Raw genomic sequence first — 19,590 nt, forward strand, 5'->3', positions numbered from 1 at the left:
CATAGTTAAAAACAAGAGGAATTATAACTATTCATAATCCACATTCAGCCTGTCCTGCGACATGGCCTTGAATTTTTGGGCTGGTGCTCGAGCATCAAACAAGGCATCGATCCGTGCATAGGAAATGTCCTTGGTCTCCGGAATCTCCATCCAGGACAAAATAAAGCCGATGACGCAAAACCCACAAAAGACAAATCCAATCTTGCCGCCCAAGTTGCCTTGGTCGGAGTTGAACATGTAGGGAACACACAGCGAGAAGGCCCAAGTCATGAAAGCGTTTGTAACAAAACCGACACCTAAAGACTTGGCACGCAGTCTCATTGAGGGAATCTCTGCGGCGGCGATAGGGTATGCTGTTCCAACACCGAGATTGCTGCAACAAGCTGCCAAAAGGAGAGCAACTCCAATAAACCTGTGTGACACCGTGTTAAGTTGGTACTTAGAAGAGGTGGTGGCAGTACCTACCTCAGAGCCACCTGGCTTTGGGACCAGCACCCGGCTATGCCCATCCCCAAAAAGATCAATCCAGCCATAACAAAGCTGACAAGAATCGCCAAGCGGCGGCCTATCATGCTCATCACTACCCAAGATATGAGCGTACAGGCCATGCTGCAACCAACACCAACCTGATTCAGAGTCAGGGACATTGTTGGGCTCATTCCAGCCATGATGAAGAAGTATGTCGAGTTTGCAACAAGAGATACGCCGATGAATTGTTGAAGCGAGTTGAGAAGGCAAACAATGCGTGTACGCCTCCAGTCGGTGCCCTGGAAACATTCTCTCATCGAGGTCTCTTCCGCGTCAGCCCCAATCTCCTGTTCGATGGTGGACTGGATGACGAGAATCTGCTCATCAGATGACCCTAGAAGTTTCAACGATTTCTTGGCCTGGGGGATCTTTTCTTTCGTGACGAGATAAACGGGGCTTTCTGGGACAATCAAGGCCACGAGCATGGCATATCCGGAGAACGCCCACTGAGATGCGAAGGGAACTCTAAACGCGGCCGGGGTCATGTCGCTGACGCGTGAGAAGACGACGGAAATAGCAATCATTTGACCCACAGTCTATAGTTGTCAGCTTTTATTCCAAAGAACAGACATTTGCGACTCACAATGATGAATGGGTAGAAGCCAAGCAAGATGGTTCGAAGACGTGGGGGGGCAATCTCTGACACGTAGGTTTGGCAGGTCGACATGGAGATGCCCATAGAAACACCAATGATGAACTTCCCGACCAGAAGAAGACCGCGTCTCTGGTCTACCGAGGTTAATTCAGAAGAGACATAGGTAATTGCAGCACCTATATGGACGGTATTAGTTGATATCCTAAAATATTCGAAACCAACTGACCAAGAGCCGAGATTGCACCGCCTATGAAGAACATAGGCTTTCTTCCAAACCTGTCCTGCATGAACCCATTGGTTGCAGCACCAAGCATGATTCCAGCAGCATTAAAAGCTTGCCAGAGACCCTGCCACAGCGCTGGCAGGATATAGGCGTCGTGGAATATCGATCCGTAGTAGACACTAAAACATCAGCCTCGGTAAATGGATGGTGGCAGGGTAACTAACGAGAACATGGGTAGTGCAGTGATGGCTCCTTGCACGAGCACATCGTATCCAAATAAGAATGAGCCACAGTTTGCGAGGAATGCGAAGGCAATGACCCGTGGATTCTCCCGGATCAACTGCCAAAGGCCCTTGTCACCATTGGCCGACTCGATAGCCTGAACAACGGCTTCCCTGTGAGAGGTGTCGGCTTTGATGTCGAGAGTGGTCATGTTGGATTGTCGTAGAGCCGAGGGCATAGAAAGTTAAACGGACGCTCACTGGACTGTCCATGGCTGCCAATTTAAGGAGTTGAGGTGGCCACGAGAACCCCGCCTTTCACACCAGACTTTTTGTGTCTCGGTCCTAATTACAACGAGTTTATGGGGCCCCATGGGGTTGACGGGGTTGACGAATATGAGTTCGCCCTGTGCTCCTGATCTTCAGGCTGCCTTGTCATGCTCTGCCTTCCTTGTCGTATGGCAAATTACCCAATAGTAAGGAGGGCAGAGTGGGGGAGCCCCGCGCCCGTTCCGCCCCATGTTGTAAAAATTAAGCTCGTGAGGCCCAGGTGGAGCCGAGTCCCGATAAAGTCGAGACTGCATCGGTGGGCAGCATGTCTCAAGCTCCTCTTCTGCCAGAATGTATTTCTGAGGCATTGCTCATGCAAGATGGGCATAGAATTTGGCGTATTGGTTCTTAGCTATTTTCTCTATTGGTGGTATACGAGAAGGTCACTGTGCTTGGACCGAAAGGGAATTATCGGAGAGGGACTTGGATACAGGGTTGTATAAATTTACTGGGTAAGACATACAGGCAGGCTTGTTCGGCTACCTATGGAGGACATGTCGCAGTGTTCTGGCCCAGTTATCACACCAAGGGCCGGGCTTCAACCATATCAAAAAAAGACAATGAGGACATGTCGCACTTCGGGTCAAGACATAGCGAGTGTCCTCCACATCCCGAAGGCTAAGGCTGAGAGTACCTTTCGGGTCCGGGTTAGCACATATGTTTAGGTGCGGCCGCCGGTCTTCGCAGATTTTTCTTATGACGGGGGTGTGCCAACTATGAAAAAAACTGGTCGTACTGAGTTTACAGTATTGTTAGTAGCCGAAGGCAGCATGGAGCCCAAGCGAGAAGGTAAGGTCTGGTGACATATCGATTAGAGGGGTAATATAACAAAGCATTATTCACAGCGAATATAACTATCTTAAAGATATAACGAGTGTATACACACACATTAAAGAATATCACGGAGTAGTAATTTCACGATAGAATTATAATGACTGAAGCTAGTTCTTTACCATGTTACTTGAACACCTCCCCTTTATGTACAATAACAGTCGCCCTCGATGCTTGCTCTAGCAGTGTATCCTTCACAAACCCCTCAATCCCAAGTCTCAACATGTGATCAAGATTCTCAATGGTCTTTTGAGAAAACCATGCGATATGACTGGTGATGGTTAGGTTCGGTACCGGCTCTTCGCCGTTTGCAGCATTTGGGATCAGAGGCGTGGTTCCAATACTACCAGGCTCCGTCTCGAGCACATCTGTCGCAGCTCCAAAGATGGTGCCTTGTTTCAACGCTGTGGCCAGGGCACTTTCGCAAACGATTCCTCCTCTTGAAATGTTCAGAAGTAGCGATTCCGGCTTCATCATCTCGAATTCCGGGGCGGAAATAAGACCCAACGTCCCTGGTTCTCTTGGGCAACAAACGGCAATAGTGGTGGCCGCTTTGAGGAGATGCTCAAAATGAATCCTCCCGTCGCGGACGTTGCTTTCATCCTTGCGCTCTGCAATCAGGATTTCCCCAAACCCCACGCCTCTGGCCAAGCTCTCGACCTTGCGACCGAGTGACCCATATCCGATAATGCCCAGGACTTCTTGCTGACAACTCAGAGGCGCCCCCTGTTTCCACCGGGGTGTCAAGGAGCCTTCTTTCACCCAGTATCTTTCCGCTGCGGTGACGGCGTTGTGGACTTCAACAATCTTCCTTCGAGCAGCAAAGTACAATGCCAAAAAATGCTCTCCAACCGCATCCACGTTGTTCTGCGGACAGTTGACGACGGTGATACCTCTCTCCGCAAACGCTTGCCTGTCTAACCAATCGAAACCCGTCGCGGTGATGGCGACACACTGTAACAGAGGAGCGTGCTCGAGATGCTCCGGAGTGATGGGTGCGAAGCCCCCGAGAATGACAATTGTCGCGTCTTTGATACGCTCTGGTATTTCATGAGGCTGGGTGCTTGGGTAGCGGCGGTGTGTGTGAGGGAAGGCGAACTTTGGAAGTGGCGCATTCGCTGCTTCGAGGAAGACGATGTGATGCGATATTTCTTTTGCGGTTTTAGTATGAGACATGGAAGATAGAATGGGCAGACCTAGATGGCTGCTCGGGTCTGTATGTGTCGCTTGAGGGTTGATTTGCTGAGAATGCCTTACTTCTAAATACTGTCTTGCGGGGCATCTCCTCAATCCTTCAGATCTTCTCCTGCTTGCATTGCGCCCGTTTGACACCCACAAGCAAGCGTTGATCCCGCTGGGTCATTACCTAATAATTTCGGCAATGGCAGTTTTTCCCGAGCCAGGAAAAGAGCTAACGGCGCCGCCTCGCGGTATCTAGCCGCCAGGCCGCCCCATATCTACTTGACGCTGAAGCGGGGATACGGTAATGGGCAACAGGGAGGTTCTAGCTAATAGAATGTCTAATCAGAGAGGGTCCTAGTAGATAGGAATATTTGCAACGATTACAGTTAGCCCTTCAAGAGGCCCAGGGTTGCACATGGGGCAGAGAGGCTGCTTTCGAGATTCATTATACGATGGGATCTTGCACGCCTTAAACTCCATTATCTTCTCATCTATTCCATGCACAGTTATTTCAATCCTAGCCAACCAGTTGGTCTCCCACCAGGAGCAGCCCTGGCTAATACAACGGCCATTGTCATGTCGCGAGCGACGGGGGTCCATGTCTTATCCAATCCTTGCCTCTCAACTGGTTTGGGAGTGATTGTGTCCACAGCAAAAGAGAATTGGGCTTCTCCCTCCCCTGTTCTTGGCAGTTCTTTGACTGAAATCTTATCCGATGGGACAGAAGAGGCATCAATTGTCATGTCCAGCTCTGGTGGCCCAGCCATGGGAGAAGCAATGGTGACTGTGCCTTGCAAAGTCACCCCAAGTGAAGTTCCATCATCCTTCGGGGCGACTTCGAATTTCTCGACAATCAACTGAGGGCGGGGCAAATCGACCTGACGCTCCGTCTTCGACAAGGGAACAACATCAGACTCTAGAGCAGGAGTATGAGGTGGAGGGATGCGATGCTGCGTTTTTGCTTCGTACGCATTCGCCCACTGGAGTAGCTTGACATCATCATACGCTCGACCAGCAAATGTCAAGTTTACCGGGACCCTCTTATCGCTCATGAGTCCCATCGGCACCGAGACCGAAGGGATTCCCAAGTGACGCAAGGCCCTGTTACCATTGCTGTAATAAGTACCATTCCTCCACGCCAGGTCTGAGCCTTCGAAGCTCGAGTCCGCGTTGGCTGGCCCGACGTCTCCAGCTGCAGGGAATGCAACGCAGTCGCAACCAAGGCCCTTGAGCCAATCTTCGAGGAGGACTTTACGCATACCTTCTAGCGCCTTGACGGCTTGCTCGATGCCGTCTACTCCGAAAAAGGTTGTGTTGCGGAGGTAATCTGCTAGCTTGTGATATTGAATGGCATTGGCAGTTTCGAAATGTCGCAGTTCAGGTTCCGTGCGAAGTGAGTTGGGATAAATGTTGAAAGGGTCGACAGCGAAGAGATCAGGAAGAGTAGAGTCGTTGAAGTCCTTCAAGAAATCATTCCAGGCATGCGCAATTAACGCTCCTCTCTCCATCGCATTCCAGTCTTTTGGGCGTCTGGGACACCCCTCTGGCAACAAATCATCATTCTCGTATGCCGTCATCGGGGGGAAATCAGGAACCAGGACGATTTCGGCACCGAGTGCTTCAAGATCTTGCCGTGCTTGGTTCCATAGCTCGACAACAGCTGGGCTTGTTTCCACTTGTTTTGCACCCTCCGGTGCCGGGCCGCCGATGAACATTTCGGGGACTGCGATCCGCAAACCAGACAAGGACTTGAAGGAGGAAATCGTCTTGAATGAGCTTTTTGGCTTGTCCTGCCAGGGCTCCTGGATGTCGACAAACTTTTGCTCTAGCCAAAACTCGCCCTTCTCTATCGGGTCCTTGACGGCGACGACGTCCAAGAGAGCCAACAGATCCTTTATAGATCGTGTGTGTGGAACGGGCACGTCGCATGTCGGATACAAGGGCCAATTACCCCGAACTGAAAGGAAACTTCTCGAGGGAGTGTAAGCGACCAAGCCATTGTTCGAGGCAGGGGAACGCCCAGACGACACCGTCTCGGCGCCAAGTCCGAAGGCAGCAAACGATGCAGCAGTAGAGGCGGCAGACCCATTGGAAGACCCCGACGCAAAGGCTGCAGCAAGATAGCCGGGATTATATGGGTTTTCGGCGCGACCATAGATGCCCCGTTGCATGCCACCGCAAGCGACAGCTGGCATATTCGTGCGACCGACAAGGGCAGCGCCTGCGTCGCGGATTGTCTTGACTATGAAAGCATCTTCATTGGCAACAAGATCTTTGAACGCAGGCTACCCTGCCGCAGCAGTCATTCCCTTGGCCTTGAAGCTGTCCTTGATAGTGAAGGGGATGCCCTCTAGGAGCCGTACAGGCTCTCCAGACGCACGGTGATCATCGGATCTCGCTGCCTCTTCGAAAATGTTCTTGTTCAGGACAGGGATAGCGTTGAGTGCAATGTTTCTGCAATCATACGTGCTGATGCGGCGGAGGTAACGGGCCGTCAGATCAACGCTAGTCAATGACCCTGAGGACAATGCATTCTGCAAGTCTTCAAGCGAAGCTTCGACGAGGTTGAGTTGAGCCATGTTAGTATGGATAAGTATTTATGCAAATAATGCAACAATGCCTGGTCGGATAATGAATGTACTGGACGTACGGAGAGGGGATATTGAAATCCGGGGTTGTGCCTTAAATGTACTAGCTACCGAGACCAGGATTCTCGCGAGACGCCGAGCGCTAGCGAATTTCCGCCCTCGTTATGATTGGCCCAATGGGGCTGCACCAGAAAAGACTTTCCCTTTTCTCTAAGCGAGGATGATAAGCTGTGACCTGTTGTAACTGGCTGGTTGCATGAGAATAAACATGCCTGATTAGAGTCGGTAGAACTAACCACTGGGATGCTTGAATTGACATTCCACTTCTTGGATATGTATCCGATCCCTGAGACCAGTTCCTCATTGTGATCAAGGGCAAGGCATCAAATGGATGGTCCACTACTTTGTTGTTGCTAGAAAACCGAGGGAGTAATGATTCTCGTTCATTGGGGTGTAGGGTAGGTATGGACATACGGTTTAGTCATTTGGACAACTTGGCAGCTTGGAAATGACCCTGAAAGAAGAATAACAATTCCCATTTATACGGGAGTCGACCTTCGTGTATAAGAAGCTGGAGGTAATGTCTGAATGATAGCATGAGCAGTTACAATGTGATTGTCTTGACTAGCTCGATTCGTCCACACGGTCCATCGGCATTGAGACCATAGGATTGTAACCCTCCAAATTCTCACACAACAAGTACTATGCCATTCCAGAAATTGGCGCATATATGTTGCATTTTGGCAATGTATTAGTGAGGCTCTTGGGCCTGGCGACTTCTGTAAAAGTGTAGTCAAAGATTTGATTCGTACATGGGGCACGGATTCTAAGTTGCACCGAATGGTACATATAAAACAATTTTGTTACTACTTGATCGAGATGCTGTCCGCTACTGACCAATTGTCGCAACCTAGTACTTGTCTCCATTCGCCCAGATTGTGCCTGGGCAAGGCCTCCGTGGGACCGACTAGCTATTCCGGATTGTTCCTGCGACCCTAAGTGAAGAATCGGAACTTGGGAGACTTCTCTCCATCACGAAGCTCCGAAGTATCGACATCCTGAGCACGAAGATTCACGCCTTGCACCTTGTTCCTCCTCCGATTCTCCATCTTCATCCAGCCACCCAGAATCACAATCCCAGTCATGGCGATGACATTGCAGCAGCAGGTTAGGATCAGAGTAGGGATATACTTGGGCGCGTACTCAGTGCGGAATGTAGCAGCCGACATGATTCCTGCAAAGTTGCCCAGGCCGACAAGCAGACCAGTCGTGGCCGCTCGGCTGCTCTCATTCAGGTTGTTGTTGTTGTGCCACGACTGGATAAGACAAGAAGGAATGTAGGAGCCGGAAGCCATGAGAAAGCAGGCAAAGTAAGCCACAGCCCGGTGGTTCAAGACGTCGATAGTGATGAGGATGATCATGCCAGCCAGCGACGTGGCCAATGCCCCAAAAACATGGAATGTTCGCTCGTGGAAGTAATCGGAAGACTTGGCGACGACGAGGAGCACGACGAACCCAACAGCGTTGGGTGCAACCGTGTACAAGTTAGTCTTGATGACTGAGTATCCCAGTCGCTGAACGATTTGTGGCAGGAAGTTGGATGTAGTCGCGAAGGCGACGGGATACGTGAAGTTGATGATGCACCACAGACCAAACTTCCAGTCCTTCCACGTGGAGAAACACTCCTTCCAGGAAAACTTTGTCTCGACCGCATTTGAGCCATCACGGAGGGTTCGGGCGCGAGCTGCAGCCTTCTCCCGGTCATTCAAGAACCACGCCGTGGCTGGGGAAGCAGGCAGCCAGAAGAAGGAGATAGCACCGACGATAACGGTCAAAACGCCTTCGATAAGCATCAGCCACTGCCAGCCCTGGAGTTTGGTTCCCTCGATCTGGAAGACACCGTAGGATATGGCACCACTAAAGGCAGCCGCCAGCAGGGCGCTGCCGAAGAAGATGGCGATCCGGAAACCCAGCTCAGAACGACGGTAGAACAAGGTGAAGTAGAAGACGACACCAGCGAAGAAACCAGCCTCGCATGCGCCGAGAATGAGGCGCAGGACAAGAATACCGGCGAAGTTCTTGCAAGCAATCTGCACGGTGGCAATGCCACCCCAACCGACCATCAACGTAGGCAAAACCCACTTTGCAGAGAACTTCTTGGTGAGCAGGTTGAGTGGGAGGTCCAGGGTTCCGAAGGGGATGTAGAAGAGCAGGATGAGAAGGCTGTACTCGTTGCCCTTGAAGTTGAGGTCCTCTTCCAAACCGTCTGTCTTTGCGTTGCCCAGATTGGAGCGGTCGACGGCGTTGAAGAAGTACATGAGAGAGAGGAAGGGCAAGAGGAACATGTCCAGTTTCTTGACTATAAATTTCCAGTGAACTCTTGGGGAATAGGCGACATGGAATGACCTCATCAAATCTTACCATATGAGCGCTCAGCTTCCGGGTCTATGACAACGCTGTTGCTGGGATCTGCAGCATTGACAGAAGACGATTCAAGGTCGTTGAAGTCGTCATTCTTGAAGTCGACGTTCGTCTTCTCCATTACCATGTTTTGAACGCTCGTCATTGCGAATTCAGGAACCGTGAAGGTGTAGACAGATACGTAGACAACAAGGCTGGTTGTGATGAGCGAGACCTATTCTGAAGAGTCTCTCGACGTTATATACGCATGTCATTTGGCCTGTGATGTTTGGTTGCCCTTCCGGCATCGGTTCCGATTAGTGGTGAGGACTGAATCCTAGTCTAGTGGTAAGTAACACCGAGCCAGTCTCAAGAGGTACGTCACATCAACACCTCGTCAATGCTTATCACACGAGTCATTATCAGCCATCTCATTGGCTTAGCCCGTCGACGGCAAGTCTTAGCGAACCTCGCCTAGCTCTTCCTGGGCATAGAAACCCACACCCGCATCCAACAAAACCCCGCAGTTATCATTCCGCTTATCATCAGGTAATTGGCGAGTGTGGAGCGAGGAATCTTAATACTGCAAGGCATCCCGATATCGTAATCTTCCCCAGAATCTTTGCTGGGGAAAGGGAAATCGGGATGCAACGGACGCGGAAACCCAAGACAGGCCCTCGAATCCGCTCCTTCGGGGGCTGCTTGACATGCAGAACCCGCAAGGTCAAGTGTGATGAGACCCATCCAATCTGTCGCCAATGCCAGCGATCACGGCTCGTCTGCGGCGGCTATGAAGCCAAGATCCGGTTTGTGCACTTTTCGCCCGACGGGACTGGGCCTCAAAGTGATGTCAAGCAGAATGACGACGGACACAGTCGTCGCATACTGTTTACTGGTATGTATGGATGAGGTGCATCTATTCGTTTGGGACCACCACCATGCTAACAGATCCTTCAAGAGTCGGAGCGGGCCGCCATGTCCAGGCACATGCAAGAGGTGATTGATGAGGATGAAATCGATCAAGTTCTGAGTGCCCTCGACTCCGGCTGCGAGAGTCAGAAAGGCGAGCTGCCACTGGACGGCCCATTCCTGGTCTTTTCGGCCAATGATGGTGAACCGACTTCTGAAGCAGCAGCCGAACCCGTTTATGTGCACTCGGATCATACGGTGGTTCTACCCGAACCGCTTTCCTCTCACGGCCTGCAGGATATCGTCAACGTAGACATTCCCAGCGCATCCAACCCTTGCTCATGGCCTGAGACTGCTCTCCTCGAAACTGGGAACATCTCGGCGCTGGATGATATTCTCCTTGGTGTTGATAACTCGGACGACCTCGGCGTGGACTTGTCGTCCTTCTCCATGATACCTAGGGTGTCGCCCATCCCTATTGCTGAAACATCAGGTCCCTCTCCTTGGGACTTGCACGTCAGCTATGATTTCACGCTCTCCCTTGATACATCTGTTTCGTCCCATGCACACTTCCTTCTTGAACATTACAAGTCCCAGATGGGAAAGCTCTTCTCTCCCCTTCGCGTTCGCAAATCTCCTTGGTCTATCCTACACTTTCCACGCGCCCTCTCCGCTCTATCAGAGCTGAGCATATTCAAAAGGACCAAGCACGCCCACACGTCGCTCTTCTATGCAGTGTTGGCTGTCAGTGCCTTCAATTGGGACAACATCCACCGCCAACAAAAAGATAGTACAACATATTGGCGCAACGTTGGAGAGGGCTTTCGCCGTGGAGCAAGAAAGGAACTGGAATGGACCTGCGAGACAGAGCTGGCAGGCGAGAAGAGTTCAAAGTACAAAGATATTCTCATGGCCATCTTGACAATGGTCACCATTTCTGTCAGTCCTCTTATGCCCCGGCCTTCTCGCATCAAGCTCACATTAAATAGGTCGTTACTGGTCAACAAGAGGAAGCTCGTTCATATCTGCTCAACGCCGAACTATTCATCACTCTTCGCGGAGCACCCAAGGTGAACAAGTCGAGGAAGGTCAAGCTCCTTCACTCCATCTACTTGTTTCTCCGAGTCATTGAGGAGAGCACCTACATGTACCCTCCTGAGAAGCAGCCCCTCGTAAGCTTATCGCACGCTCCAGAGAGTATGCTGTTCCCATCGTTGCGAACGCATAGTTTGTGCTTGGGGAGAGATCTTGATGAGTCGTGCGGCATGGCCTTCGAGTTTGGGCTCTTTGGAGGACTCGAGAACCAGGAGAACCCCGCCTTTTTCAAGGAAATCTATGGTTTCCCCCAAGACCTCTTGTCCTTCATCTCGCGTGCCACGTTCCTGGCGAACCAAATCTCGATGCACAGAAGACGATTCTCCGAGCTCTCCATGACCACGGAGCTTGAGCACCGCTGCGTAGCTCTGGAGGGCGAGATCTGCTCATGGAACAACTACAACGATGATACTGAAGGAGACTTGGACGATCCTATCGCCGCCTTTGCCAACCGCGCCATCATGTCCCATCTCATCACAGCCTTCCACTGCGCAGTCTTGATCTTCTTCTATCGACGCGTCCGCCAGTTACACCCCTTTCTCCTACAACCATTTGTGGAAAAGACAATCGCAAATCTTGAGGCGTTTGAACAAGAGCAGCGCAACTTTTCGCTGGTCAACTGTGGTATCGTCTGGCCAGGTTTCATCGCCGGGGCGGAAGCTGTCGATCCTGATTTACAGGCTCGCTTCTACAAGCGCCTGCAAGATTGTTCAAGGTCGAGCGGGATGCAAAATTTCGGCTTTGCCGCCGAATTTTTACAAGATTTCTGGGCGCTTCGCAGAGAAAAGGGGAATGAGAACATTACCTGGATGGACATGGTCAGAGACAGACAGTTGGCATTGGTTCTCACATGATACGGGGTCTTGCGTTGAATGGATATGTTGAGTTGGTGGTTATGAATGCCAAAATGATGCACTTGTTCCTCCTTGCTCGATATGCATAAATGTTCTCTCAACTAATGTGAAACTCGATACGCGAAATCTACCTCTCATTCATTTGCGGAATGCTCCATTGCTCAAAGCGTCCTCAACTTCAAAGTCGGGCTGAAACTCGCAGTACAAGCTCTCTGCACTCGAAGTCATCTTGAACGTGTAGGCAGCGACATCGTCATCGATAATTCGCTTAGGAATGCCGTTTGCGGCAGCAGCTTCCGCATGCAATTGGATCTGGCAGCTCTTCTCCATCAGCGTGAATAGGTAGGCTGCCTCGTCAACCGTTTGGCCAACTGTCAAGAGACCATGGTTTGTGAGTGTCATGACCTTGCCCTCTGGCCCGAGTGCCTCGGCGAGTCTCTTTCCTTCGTCTTCGTCAAAGACGACACCCCCAAAATCCTCATAGACTGCCTGTGCTTTGCCGTAGAAGACGCACGCATCTTGATTGATCATGTCGAGCGGCCTGCCGAAAGTTGACCAAGCCTTGCCATAAACCGTATGCGCATGGCAGGCAGCATTGACATCAGGCCTCGCCTTGTGTAGAGCGCTGTGAATGAGAAAACCTGCCGCATTGGAGGGTCGGCTCATATTGCCCCCAACGGCTTTGCCATCGTAGTCGACAAGGACCATGTCGGAGGCCAGCATCAATGGCCATGGACGGCCGAGTGGATTGGTCCAGAAAGTGTGAGGGTTCTCGGGATCTCGAACAGATATGTGGCCAGCCATGCCCTCCGCGAAACCCTTGCGAGCGAAGATGCGAAAGACAGAGGCCATGTGCTCAAGCATATGGGTTCGCTCTTCGTGGTAGGAGGGAAACTTGGGAATGCCCGCCAGGGTCATGCCCTGGGAAAGGGCTTCGAGAGCCGTCTTGTCCTCTTTGGCATGGGGAACCCAACGCTTCTTCTCTGACGATAGGCGATCGGTTGTTGGAGATTCGACATCGGTGTTCGAATGTGGAGCCATGATTGTGAAGGAGATTGAGAGGAGTATGGCGAAAGGGTTTAGAGAGACTTTGGTGGATGATGGGAAGCAAAGAAGGAGGTGATAATCAGATGTCGGATGTTAAACACCGGCACATTGGTGCATTAATAGATAAGAAATAGCACCATGAAAGTATTTATTGCCTGAGAGGTACTCGTTAGCACGCGTTGTCGCCCCCGAAGCTCAATATGGAGAGTAATCCCGAACGGTTTGGCTTGGTGGACCTGCCTTGTCTTCCATGGCAAGTTAGGCCGAAGCAATCTCGGGTTTACTCCCCCACAGCAACATTTTGTATGGGTCACTCCTTTTGTCCAATAATAGTACCCGCCCTGAGCTGTATCCTAACACCCTGACCGCCTCCCCTCGTGAAAGATACCCTGACCTTGTTCACAGCATCCACTGTCAGTTTGCGCGCCTTCTTTTTCTCGTCATCCGTCCATGCAGCAAACACCATCGCGCCCATCCCCTTCATCAAGATGTCCGCCACAACCTCGGCTGTTTCTGCGCCGAAGTGGACCTCGACCTCACTGACCTGAATGTCCCGGAACCTGGCTTGGTTTAGCAAGCCAACTGTATGTTCTGTTTCAGCCATTCAGAAGACACTGGGACCTGGAAGGGCGGGTCCTCGGGCTTGATCTGCATCTGCACATCGCGGATGACGTTGACGTTTCGGGGTGCTGTCCAGGTGGTGACGACGGCAACCCCGCCGGGCTGCAACGTGCGCCAGATCTCCTTGGCTCCTTTGGCCGGGTCGGCGAAGAACATCAAGCCCATGTTGGTGAACGAGTGGCTGAAGGTGCCGTCAGGGAAGGCTAGCTCCTCTCCCATCATTGTCGCGGTGTGGGCTTTGGTGCCAGAAGGAATCCTCTCTGCCCTGATGCGAACCATGTTCTCGGGGCCATCGACAGCATGAATTTCTGGCTGAACAGTCGAGGCGTCTATAGACTGGAGAAGTATGTCAATGACGATGCCGGTGCCGCAGGCATTGTCGAGGATTACTCGATTTGTCATCTATTGGCTTGATGTCCTCGGCGAGACCAATACAATGCTCTGCCAGCTCACGCGTGCAGCCACCTGTGCGAGATTCGTAAACTGCGGCATCCGTATTGAAGTGTTCGATGATGGGATTTGGGGTGAACATTCTGTCTGTTCTGTATGATGGAGAGACGGTCGGTTTTAGAAGCTTGATAGGAAAAATATCGTGCTCTTTGTTATAGTTGAAGCCCGGCCCTTGATAGGATAATTGAGACAGAAGACAGTGGACAGGGAAAGAGGCCCAGGCTGAGGGGTTATTTGAGCAGTACTTTGGGATTCTCGTCTCCGCCAAATGATCACGAGCGTCGGATCCTTTAATCTGGCATGCATAAGCGGCATATAAGAGAACATACACTCGTAAGCTGACACACACCCATTTGACATATACCCATCAGTGACCATTGATCAGCGGTGCCGTTTGGGTCTGGGCTAGCACGCACATGAAGGCGCTGCCGCGCAGGGGTTTTCTTCGGGATGGCCAGAGATCACCGCAGTGTTCTCTTTTCCCGGGAAGGAGATAACGTATATCAATCCCCGAAGGGACTTGGGCGATGGATGGCGCGGATGAGACGCAATTGCCTCTGAACCAAGGCAATTTCTGACTTTTGCTTTGAGTCGAAACAAGATGCGTTTCCGTAGGCTGGGTTTAATATGATCGTCTCTGTACAATTTTGAGTCTGAGAAATGGCTGTGAAATTCATTGACGTAGCCACATTTGCCCGGAGAAAATGTTGCATGTTTTTCTTTCGTTATTATTCCTTGGATATACTTGTTTCCCTAGAAGACTAACAACCAAGATCAGTAACTGGCTCAATGTTAAGGGCTACGATATGCATGAGGGCCAGGCCACCCCATTTCTGCAACCTGATTGGGAGCTTGCAAATGTGAAGGATACTGCCAAATCAGCCCTGGACATGTAAAGTTGCGAGCTCAGATTGTTTTCAACTTGAAGCTTTGATACAACCAACCTTGGACACTTCAGCTCAGTGAATGTGTTGTCCATCAGATACCTAGGCAAAATAGTTATATCATGACTGAAGCCTACTAACATTAGGTCCAAGGGTAGCCATGGCAGAAGACAAAGGATTCCTTTATGAGCCTGTTGTTCCGCAGGACTAAACAAAGCCGCGTAATAAAGGTCTTTACTAGTTATATCTTTTTTATGTATTAAAAGAAGATTTAGCTTAAATTTTATTACGCTAATATTAAGAATTAATAATTTCAATAGAGTTACTACTCGTCAGTTAGCTCTTTGTAAACTTTTACCTATTTAATTATAATTATACCTAGCCAAGCAACACGTGACTCTACCCCGCGTTTCCCCCGACATCATACTTATTGCTCTAGAACCCCAGACGTCGGCTCTTTGTCGTCTTTTTCTTTCCTTTTAACCCTTGTTCTACTATGACTTATCGGCCTTGAAGCTATGTATAATAAACAATGTCATGGCTGAATCAAGCTCAACCGGAAAATCCCAAGTAAGCCTATTCTCGACATCACCTGCCGTGCTGATACGTTTCTGCAGAGACTGCTTCCATGTCCAGAATGCCCCAGGAGGTTCACACGTCCGAGTCATCTCAGTCGGCATCAGCTCACCCACCTGACGGCATCCCACAAGGACTTCATTCCTTGCCCCCGGTGCCAAAAGACTTTCAGCAGACGCGACGTCTTGCTACGACACTTGCGCTCTACCCATCACATAAAAGGACAGACGAAGCGCTCAGCTCAGAAGTCATGCTTTCGATGTGTTGAAAAAAAGCTAAAGTGTGAGCGCACCAGGCCGTGCAACGGTTGCATTCGATCCTGTACTCGCTGCGAGTACCCCTCTCCAGAGGAGTTCGATGGCTTGGTGCTTGATGGTTGCGATGCTGGCGGTGAAGGGCCCAACGTGCTTCCTGATGCTGAGCAGGTGCCCGGCCAACACGACAAACCGACACCTACTCACAGGAGTTCATGGCCCTCATCTTTTACACATATAAGTGACCTGGATGGCGCTTTAGTGGAGGCTTTACCAGAATCTATGTCCTCACCAAGCTCATCCTTGATACGCCAAACTGATGATGCTCATACTTCGAGTCAATCTTGTGGGGTTGGTACTTTCAACGGCCTTCACGAGAACCCGGCTATCTCCTCAAGTATTGACACATCGCAACCCTTTGATGCCTTGCTGACAGATATGGGTGACGGGGCATTGACGGAAGGCTTTGCCATATCTCCCTCTTACATGTCTTTGATGCAGCCCAATTATCGGACCGGTGGCCTCGACTGGCTGAGTTTCGACATAGACAATGGTCCTCAAAACCTTCAACTAGGCACTTTGAATAATCTCTACATCCCAGAATCCTGGCCCTCGAACATGGACCAGCGAGACCACGAGACAGAAGGGACTAGTGGTCATGGTGTTGATGATAGGACCCAGCATGTGCGCACTCATGCAGAAACGACGCGGAATATTCCAGCCACACGATCGCCAAACCTCCAACTATCTACTACTTCATGGCCATTTGATCAAGCGCATGACTCAATGCCGCATCGGTATCGACTCCCCCCTCTTCGTGACGTTTTGAGCGGCTGTTGGCGAGCAAACCGGCCCCCTCAGATTACACTCGTGGACGGCTTCATACGTATCCTGTCGGAGAGTCCCCTCCCGCAGCTTACGAATCTACGGGACACCCACGTGGTCCAAGCATTTGGCGATCTACAGCGCCTGGTCGATTCCTACTTCGATCGGTTCCATGATGTGCAGGCGATTCTCCATAAACCCACTTGGGTCATGTCTTCGTGTCCATCTGCCCTCCTGACAGCCATGGCGTGTATTGGTGCACTGCTTTCGGATAGAGAGTCAGATGCTGAGCTGTCCTGGGCCCTGGGCGAGATATGTTCTACTATGATTACCTGGATGGTATGCTTCCCTCACCCACGCAAGCTGTTTGACGCTTACCTTTCAAGGGCGCTTCGGATGCTACAAACTATGGCGATGTTTCATATCTCAATGCTCTCTGCCTCCACCAAATCTACTCTTTGGGTTCAGGCAACAGGCAACTCTATCAGAGTGCAGACAGGTCTCGTGGTATATTGATAGGCGGCCTACGGGGCATGGGCCTGTTGAAGCCTCGTTCTGCCGTCAGCTTGGACGAGAGAGGAGAAAATATTCCCATTTCTGAGGGCGATCAAGTTCTTACTCATGAGTGGAAAAATTGGATCATGAGAGAATCAGGGCGTAGGGCAGCCTGGGCAGCATTCGAGTACGACTGCAGCCTTTGCACTCTCACAAGTCGCCGAGGTGTCGTTGACTTGAGCGAGCTGCCTTCTCTTTTACCGTGCCCCGAGTCCATATGGAACGCTACCTCAGCACAAGCCTGGTCTGCCCTCATGTCTCGCCTAGGACCCGGTAGCTCGAGACCAAGTTTATCTTTGGTACTCAAGTTAGCACTAGCCGGAGAACAAACCCCCTCATTTTTGGGGTCCTGGGCGAAGAGGCTTTGTTCACAGGTCATGGGGCGCTTACTGTGGGACCTCTGGCAGCTGGAAGTTGTCGCGATGCCCGAATACTGCGGCCTTGGCTCCATTATAAGCGCACACCGAGATACAAAGAAGTCGCTTCTAAAGAGCTTGAATAATATGGTTGATGCCCTGGCTGCACCTTCGACAACTAGTGACCTGATTAGCTACAAGTAAGTGGATGCTCTTGCGGGACCTACAAAACTTACAATGCAAACAGCATCGCGGGCCTCCTTTGTCACTACTCGCATCTCTGTGCCGCGAATGGTGTCCTTGACCTCATAATCTATATCGTGCGCAATCTCGTTTCTTCGGCGCCACAGCAACATAACGGAATTGAGGTCGCCCGCGCGCGTCTCAAGTTGACATTTGCCAGAGATCCCAAGACAGCAAGAAGGCTGTGCTGGCACGCGACTCAGATTGTTGCGATTGCGAATGAGTACCTCGTTTCTGCCCCTTGCGAGATCATGCGGGTCTTCATGGGCTACATCTTCATTATTGCGTACTCGACCTACGGCCCCCATAGAACTGCGTCCCCAAGTGAGTATAGCAATACTGTCCGGCTCGATCTCCACGATCATCATCTATCTCAAAGACGACTCGTGATGAAATGGATCCAAGCCGGAGGGCCGGCGAGCTTTGGGTCTGTTCAAGATATTGGTACCGACAGTTGCGTCCCCGCTATCAGTCACGACGCCCAAGAGATGCTACAGAAGTTGAAATGCTGGGGATTGGCTGGTAAATTTACCAGAATCTTCCAAGTGTTAGAAGCAAAAGGGTTCTAGTCTGAGGACGACACTTGTGCAAGGTGATGTCGTGGGTTAACAAGTTCGGTGAGATTTAGAATATGGCTATACAATTGGGAGGACTGCTTACACCTCCAGGCATGTTAAGAGGCGCCGATGTAACAAAAAACTCCCATCTCTTCTCCTCCTTACAAATACGGCTGAGAGCTTCCAAATCAAAGAGCTCACCAACTGGCATTCCCCATCCTGCAATCAAGTATTCGTGCATGAATAACCCTGGCACCGGAACATCCGCCTCCTTTCGTTTGTAAGACGGTTGCGGCGGATACACCTCGAAGGAGATGGCGTCACTGGCTACTGCCGAGAAGCCTTGATTCCAAATCCATCTCAACATCTCCTCAGTGCCTTCGAGGCCGGCATGTTGAGGGTTGGAGCTCTGGGCGTATGCAAGCTTATCAGCTGGAGTCATCTGCTGATCCCACTCCTTGATGACTCCTATCCTGACAAACAGGATATCTCCCCGACGGAATTTTACATGTTGCTCCTTTGCGATGTCAAGAAGAACATGAAGGGGTATAGCATGGTTCGAAAATGTCGTGTATGTTATCGAATGACGCACGGCGTATTCAACATAATCCAGCAAGACGCCACGACCACAAATTCCCTCTTTGGCCCAGTGTTGAATTCCTATGCGGGTGTTATTCCTGTCTTGAATCTCGCCCGACGTCATGCCACCGTAGAACAGGCGACGTTTGGGATCTGATTCAGTAGGGACCGGGGCCGAAAAATGGCGGAGCCCATCCCATTGAGATGACTGTTGCGGGTTGAAGATATAGATATCGTCATATGCAGCGCCATTCAAGAGTGAGACGATGTGGTGCTGGGCTGGAGCTCGATTGAAGTTGGCAATATCGAGCTTGGTCAGTTCCCAGTTCAAGGATGTACGCCGGCCTGTCTTGATGCATGTAGCTGCCGCTTTGGTAACCACTTCCGGTGTGAGGAGCACAAGACGGCCAAGACCTTCTTCGCGTGAGCCTGGCGCTCCGGTCCAGACTCTTCGAGGGTCTGGAAGGCTGTCGTAGTCTTTGTAGTGCGGTGAATCATACTCAGAAGAGATTAGAGAGCCCATGTTGAGTACTGTGGGAGACCCGAGATCCAAGTTACACGAATGAACAAGCTCTGTGCCTTGAACACAACAGGACCTTCTATACTTTTTTCGGGGCCGGCGTCTGACCACCTCAATATCGCAAGAATAAAGCACCCCAAGCCAGCAGAGTCCAAGCACACGCCCCGCTCGCCATCTTCTTCGGGAGGGGGCATCCAGTTGGATGGACAGGCCGCGGGGAGTCATGTGCCATTTGCCGAGTTTGGTCTCTGCAACTCAATTGGCCGCAACGGCTGGAGCGTGCCACATCTGCGGGGTGCTCCCGGACCGTATCGGTCGAGGGGAGATGAACTCCGCTCTGTCAAAAGGCTGGAGGAAAGGGGTTAGC

At 51.1% G+C, this 19,590-nt stretch overlaps 8 protein-coding genes across 8 annotated transcripts; 2 read left to right on the forward strand and 6 right to left on the reverse strand.

Moving 5' to 3' along the window:
• Window positions 1-27: 27 nt before the first annotated feature.
• NCS54_01297100 (MFS domain-containing protein) lies at window positions 28-1,806 on the reverse strand (the record flags this gene model as incomplete). Its single annotated transcript, XM_053158188.1, has 5 exons — window positions 28-412; window positions 466-1,064; window positions 1,112-1,299; window positions 1,350-1,525; window positions 1,571-1,806. 5 exons carry the CDS (start codon window positions 1,804-1,806, stop codon window positions 28-30), a joined length of 1,584 nt encoding a protein of 527 aa, XP_053014163.1.
• Window positions 1,807-4,416: 2,610 nt separating this feature from the next.
• NCS54_01297200 (Amidase domain-containing protein) lies at window positions 4,417-6,489 on the reverse strand (the record flags this gene model as incomplete). Its single annotated transcript, XM_053158189.1, has 2 exons — window positions 4,417-6,195; window positions 6,274-6,489. 2 exons carry the CDS (start codon window positions 6,487-6,489, stop codon window positions 4,417-4,419), a joined length of 1,995 nt encoding a protein of 664 aa, XP_053014164.1.
• Window positions 6,490-7,493: 1,004 nt separating this feature from the next.
• Window positions 7,494-9,064, reverse strand: NCS54_01297300 (MFS domain-containing protein; the record flags this gene model as incomplete). Its single annotated transcript, XM_053158190.1, has 2 exons — window positions 7,494-8,857; window positions 8,920-9,064. The coding sequence occupies 2 exons, from the start codon at window positions 9,062-9,064 to the stop codon at window positions 7,494-7,496; spliced, it is 1,509 nt and encodes a 502-aa protein (XP_053014165.1).
• Window positions 9,065-9,757: 693 nt separating this feature from the next.
• NCS54_01297400 (Zn(2)-C6 fungal-type domain-containing protein) lies at window positions 9,758-11,756 on the forward strand (the record flags this gene model as incomplete). Its single annotated transcript, XM_053158191.1, has 3 exons — window positions 9,758-9,793; window positions 9,847-10,746; window positions 10,797-11,756. 3 exons carry the CDS (start codon window positions 9,758-9,760, stop codon window positions 11,754-11,756), a joined length of 1,896 nt encoding a protein of 631 aa, XP_053014166.1.
• Window positions 11,757-11,894: 138 nt separating this feature from the next.
• Window positions 11,895-12,797, reverse strand: NCS54_01297500 (Aldolase-II domain-containing protein; the record flags this gene model as incomplete). The annotated part of the gene is made up of 1 exon (XM_053158192.1): window positions 11,895-12,797. One exon carries the CDS (start codon window positions 12,795-12,797, stop codon window positions 11,895-11,897), a length of 903 nt encoding a protein of 300 aa, XP_053014167.1.
• A 316-nt stretch (window positions 12,798-13,113) lies between these two features.
• NCS54_01297600 (Methyltransf-25 domain-containing protein) lies at window positions 13,114-13,956 on the reverse strand (the record flags this gene model as incomplete). The annotated part of the gene is made up of 3 exons (XM_053158193.1): window positions 13,114-13,363; window positions 13,417-13,753; window positions 13,815-13,956. 3 exons carry the CDS (start codon window positions 13,954-13,956, stop codon window positions 13,114-13,116), a joined length of 729 nt encoding a protein of 242 aa, XP_053014168.1.
• Window positions 13,957-15,567: 1,611 nt separating this feature from the next.
• Window positions 15,568-17,957, forward strand: NCS54_01297700 (Hypothetical protein; the record flags this gene model as incomplete). Its single annotated transcript, XM_053158194.1, has 4 exons — window positions 15,568-16,752; window positions 16,800-17,524; window positions 17,572-17,891; window positions 17,947-17,957. The coding sequence occupies exons 1-4, from the start codon at window positions 15,871-15,873 to the stop codon at window positions 17,955-17,957; spliced, it is 1,938 nt and encodes a 645-aa protein (XP_053014169.1). The 5' UTR covers window positions 15,568-15,870.
• A 234-nt stretch (window positions 17,958-18,191) lies between these two features.
• Window positions 18,192-19,226, reverse strand: NCS54_01297800 (Hypothetical protein; the record flags this gene model as incomplete). Its single annotated transcript, XM_053158195.1, has 1 exon — window positions 18,192-19,226. One exon carries the CDS (start codon window positions 19,224-19,226, stop codon window positions 18,192-18,194), a length of 1,035 nt encoding a protein of 344 aa, XP_053014170.1.
• Window positions 19,227-19,590: the final 364 nt, after the last annotated feature.

The sequence above is a fragment of the Fusarium falciforme genome, chromosome 11 (assembly GCF_026873545.1).
Source record: "Fusarium falciforme chromosome 11, complete sequence".
Lineage (NCBI taxonomy): Eukaryota > Fungi > Ascomycota > Sordariomycetes > Hypocreales > Nectriaceae > Fusarium > Fusarium falciforme.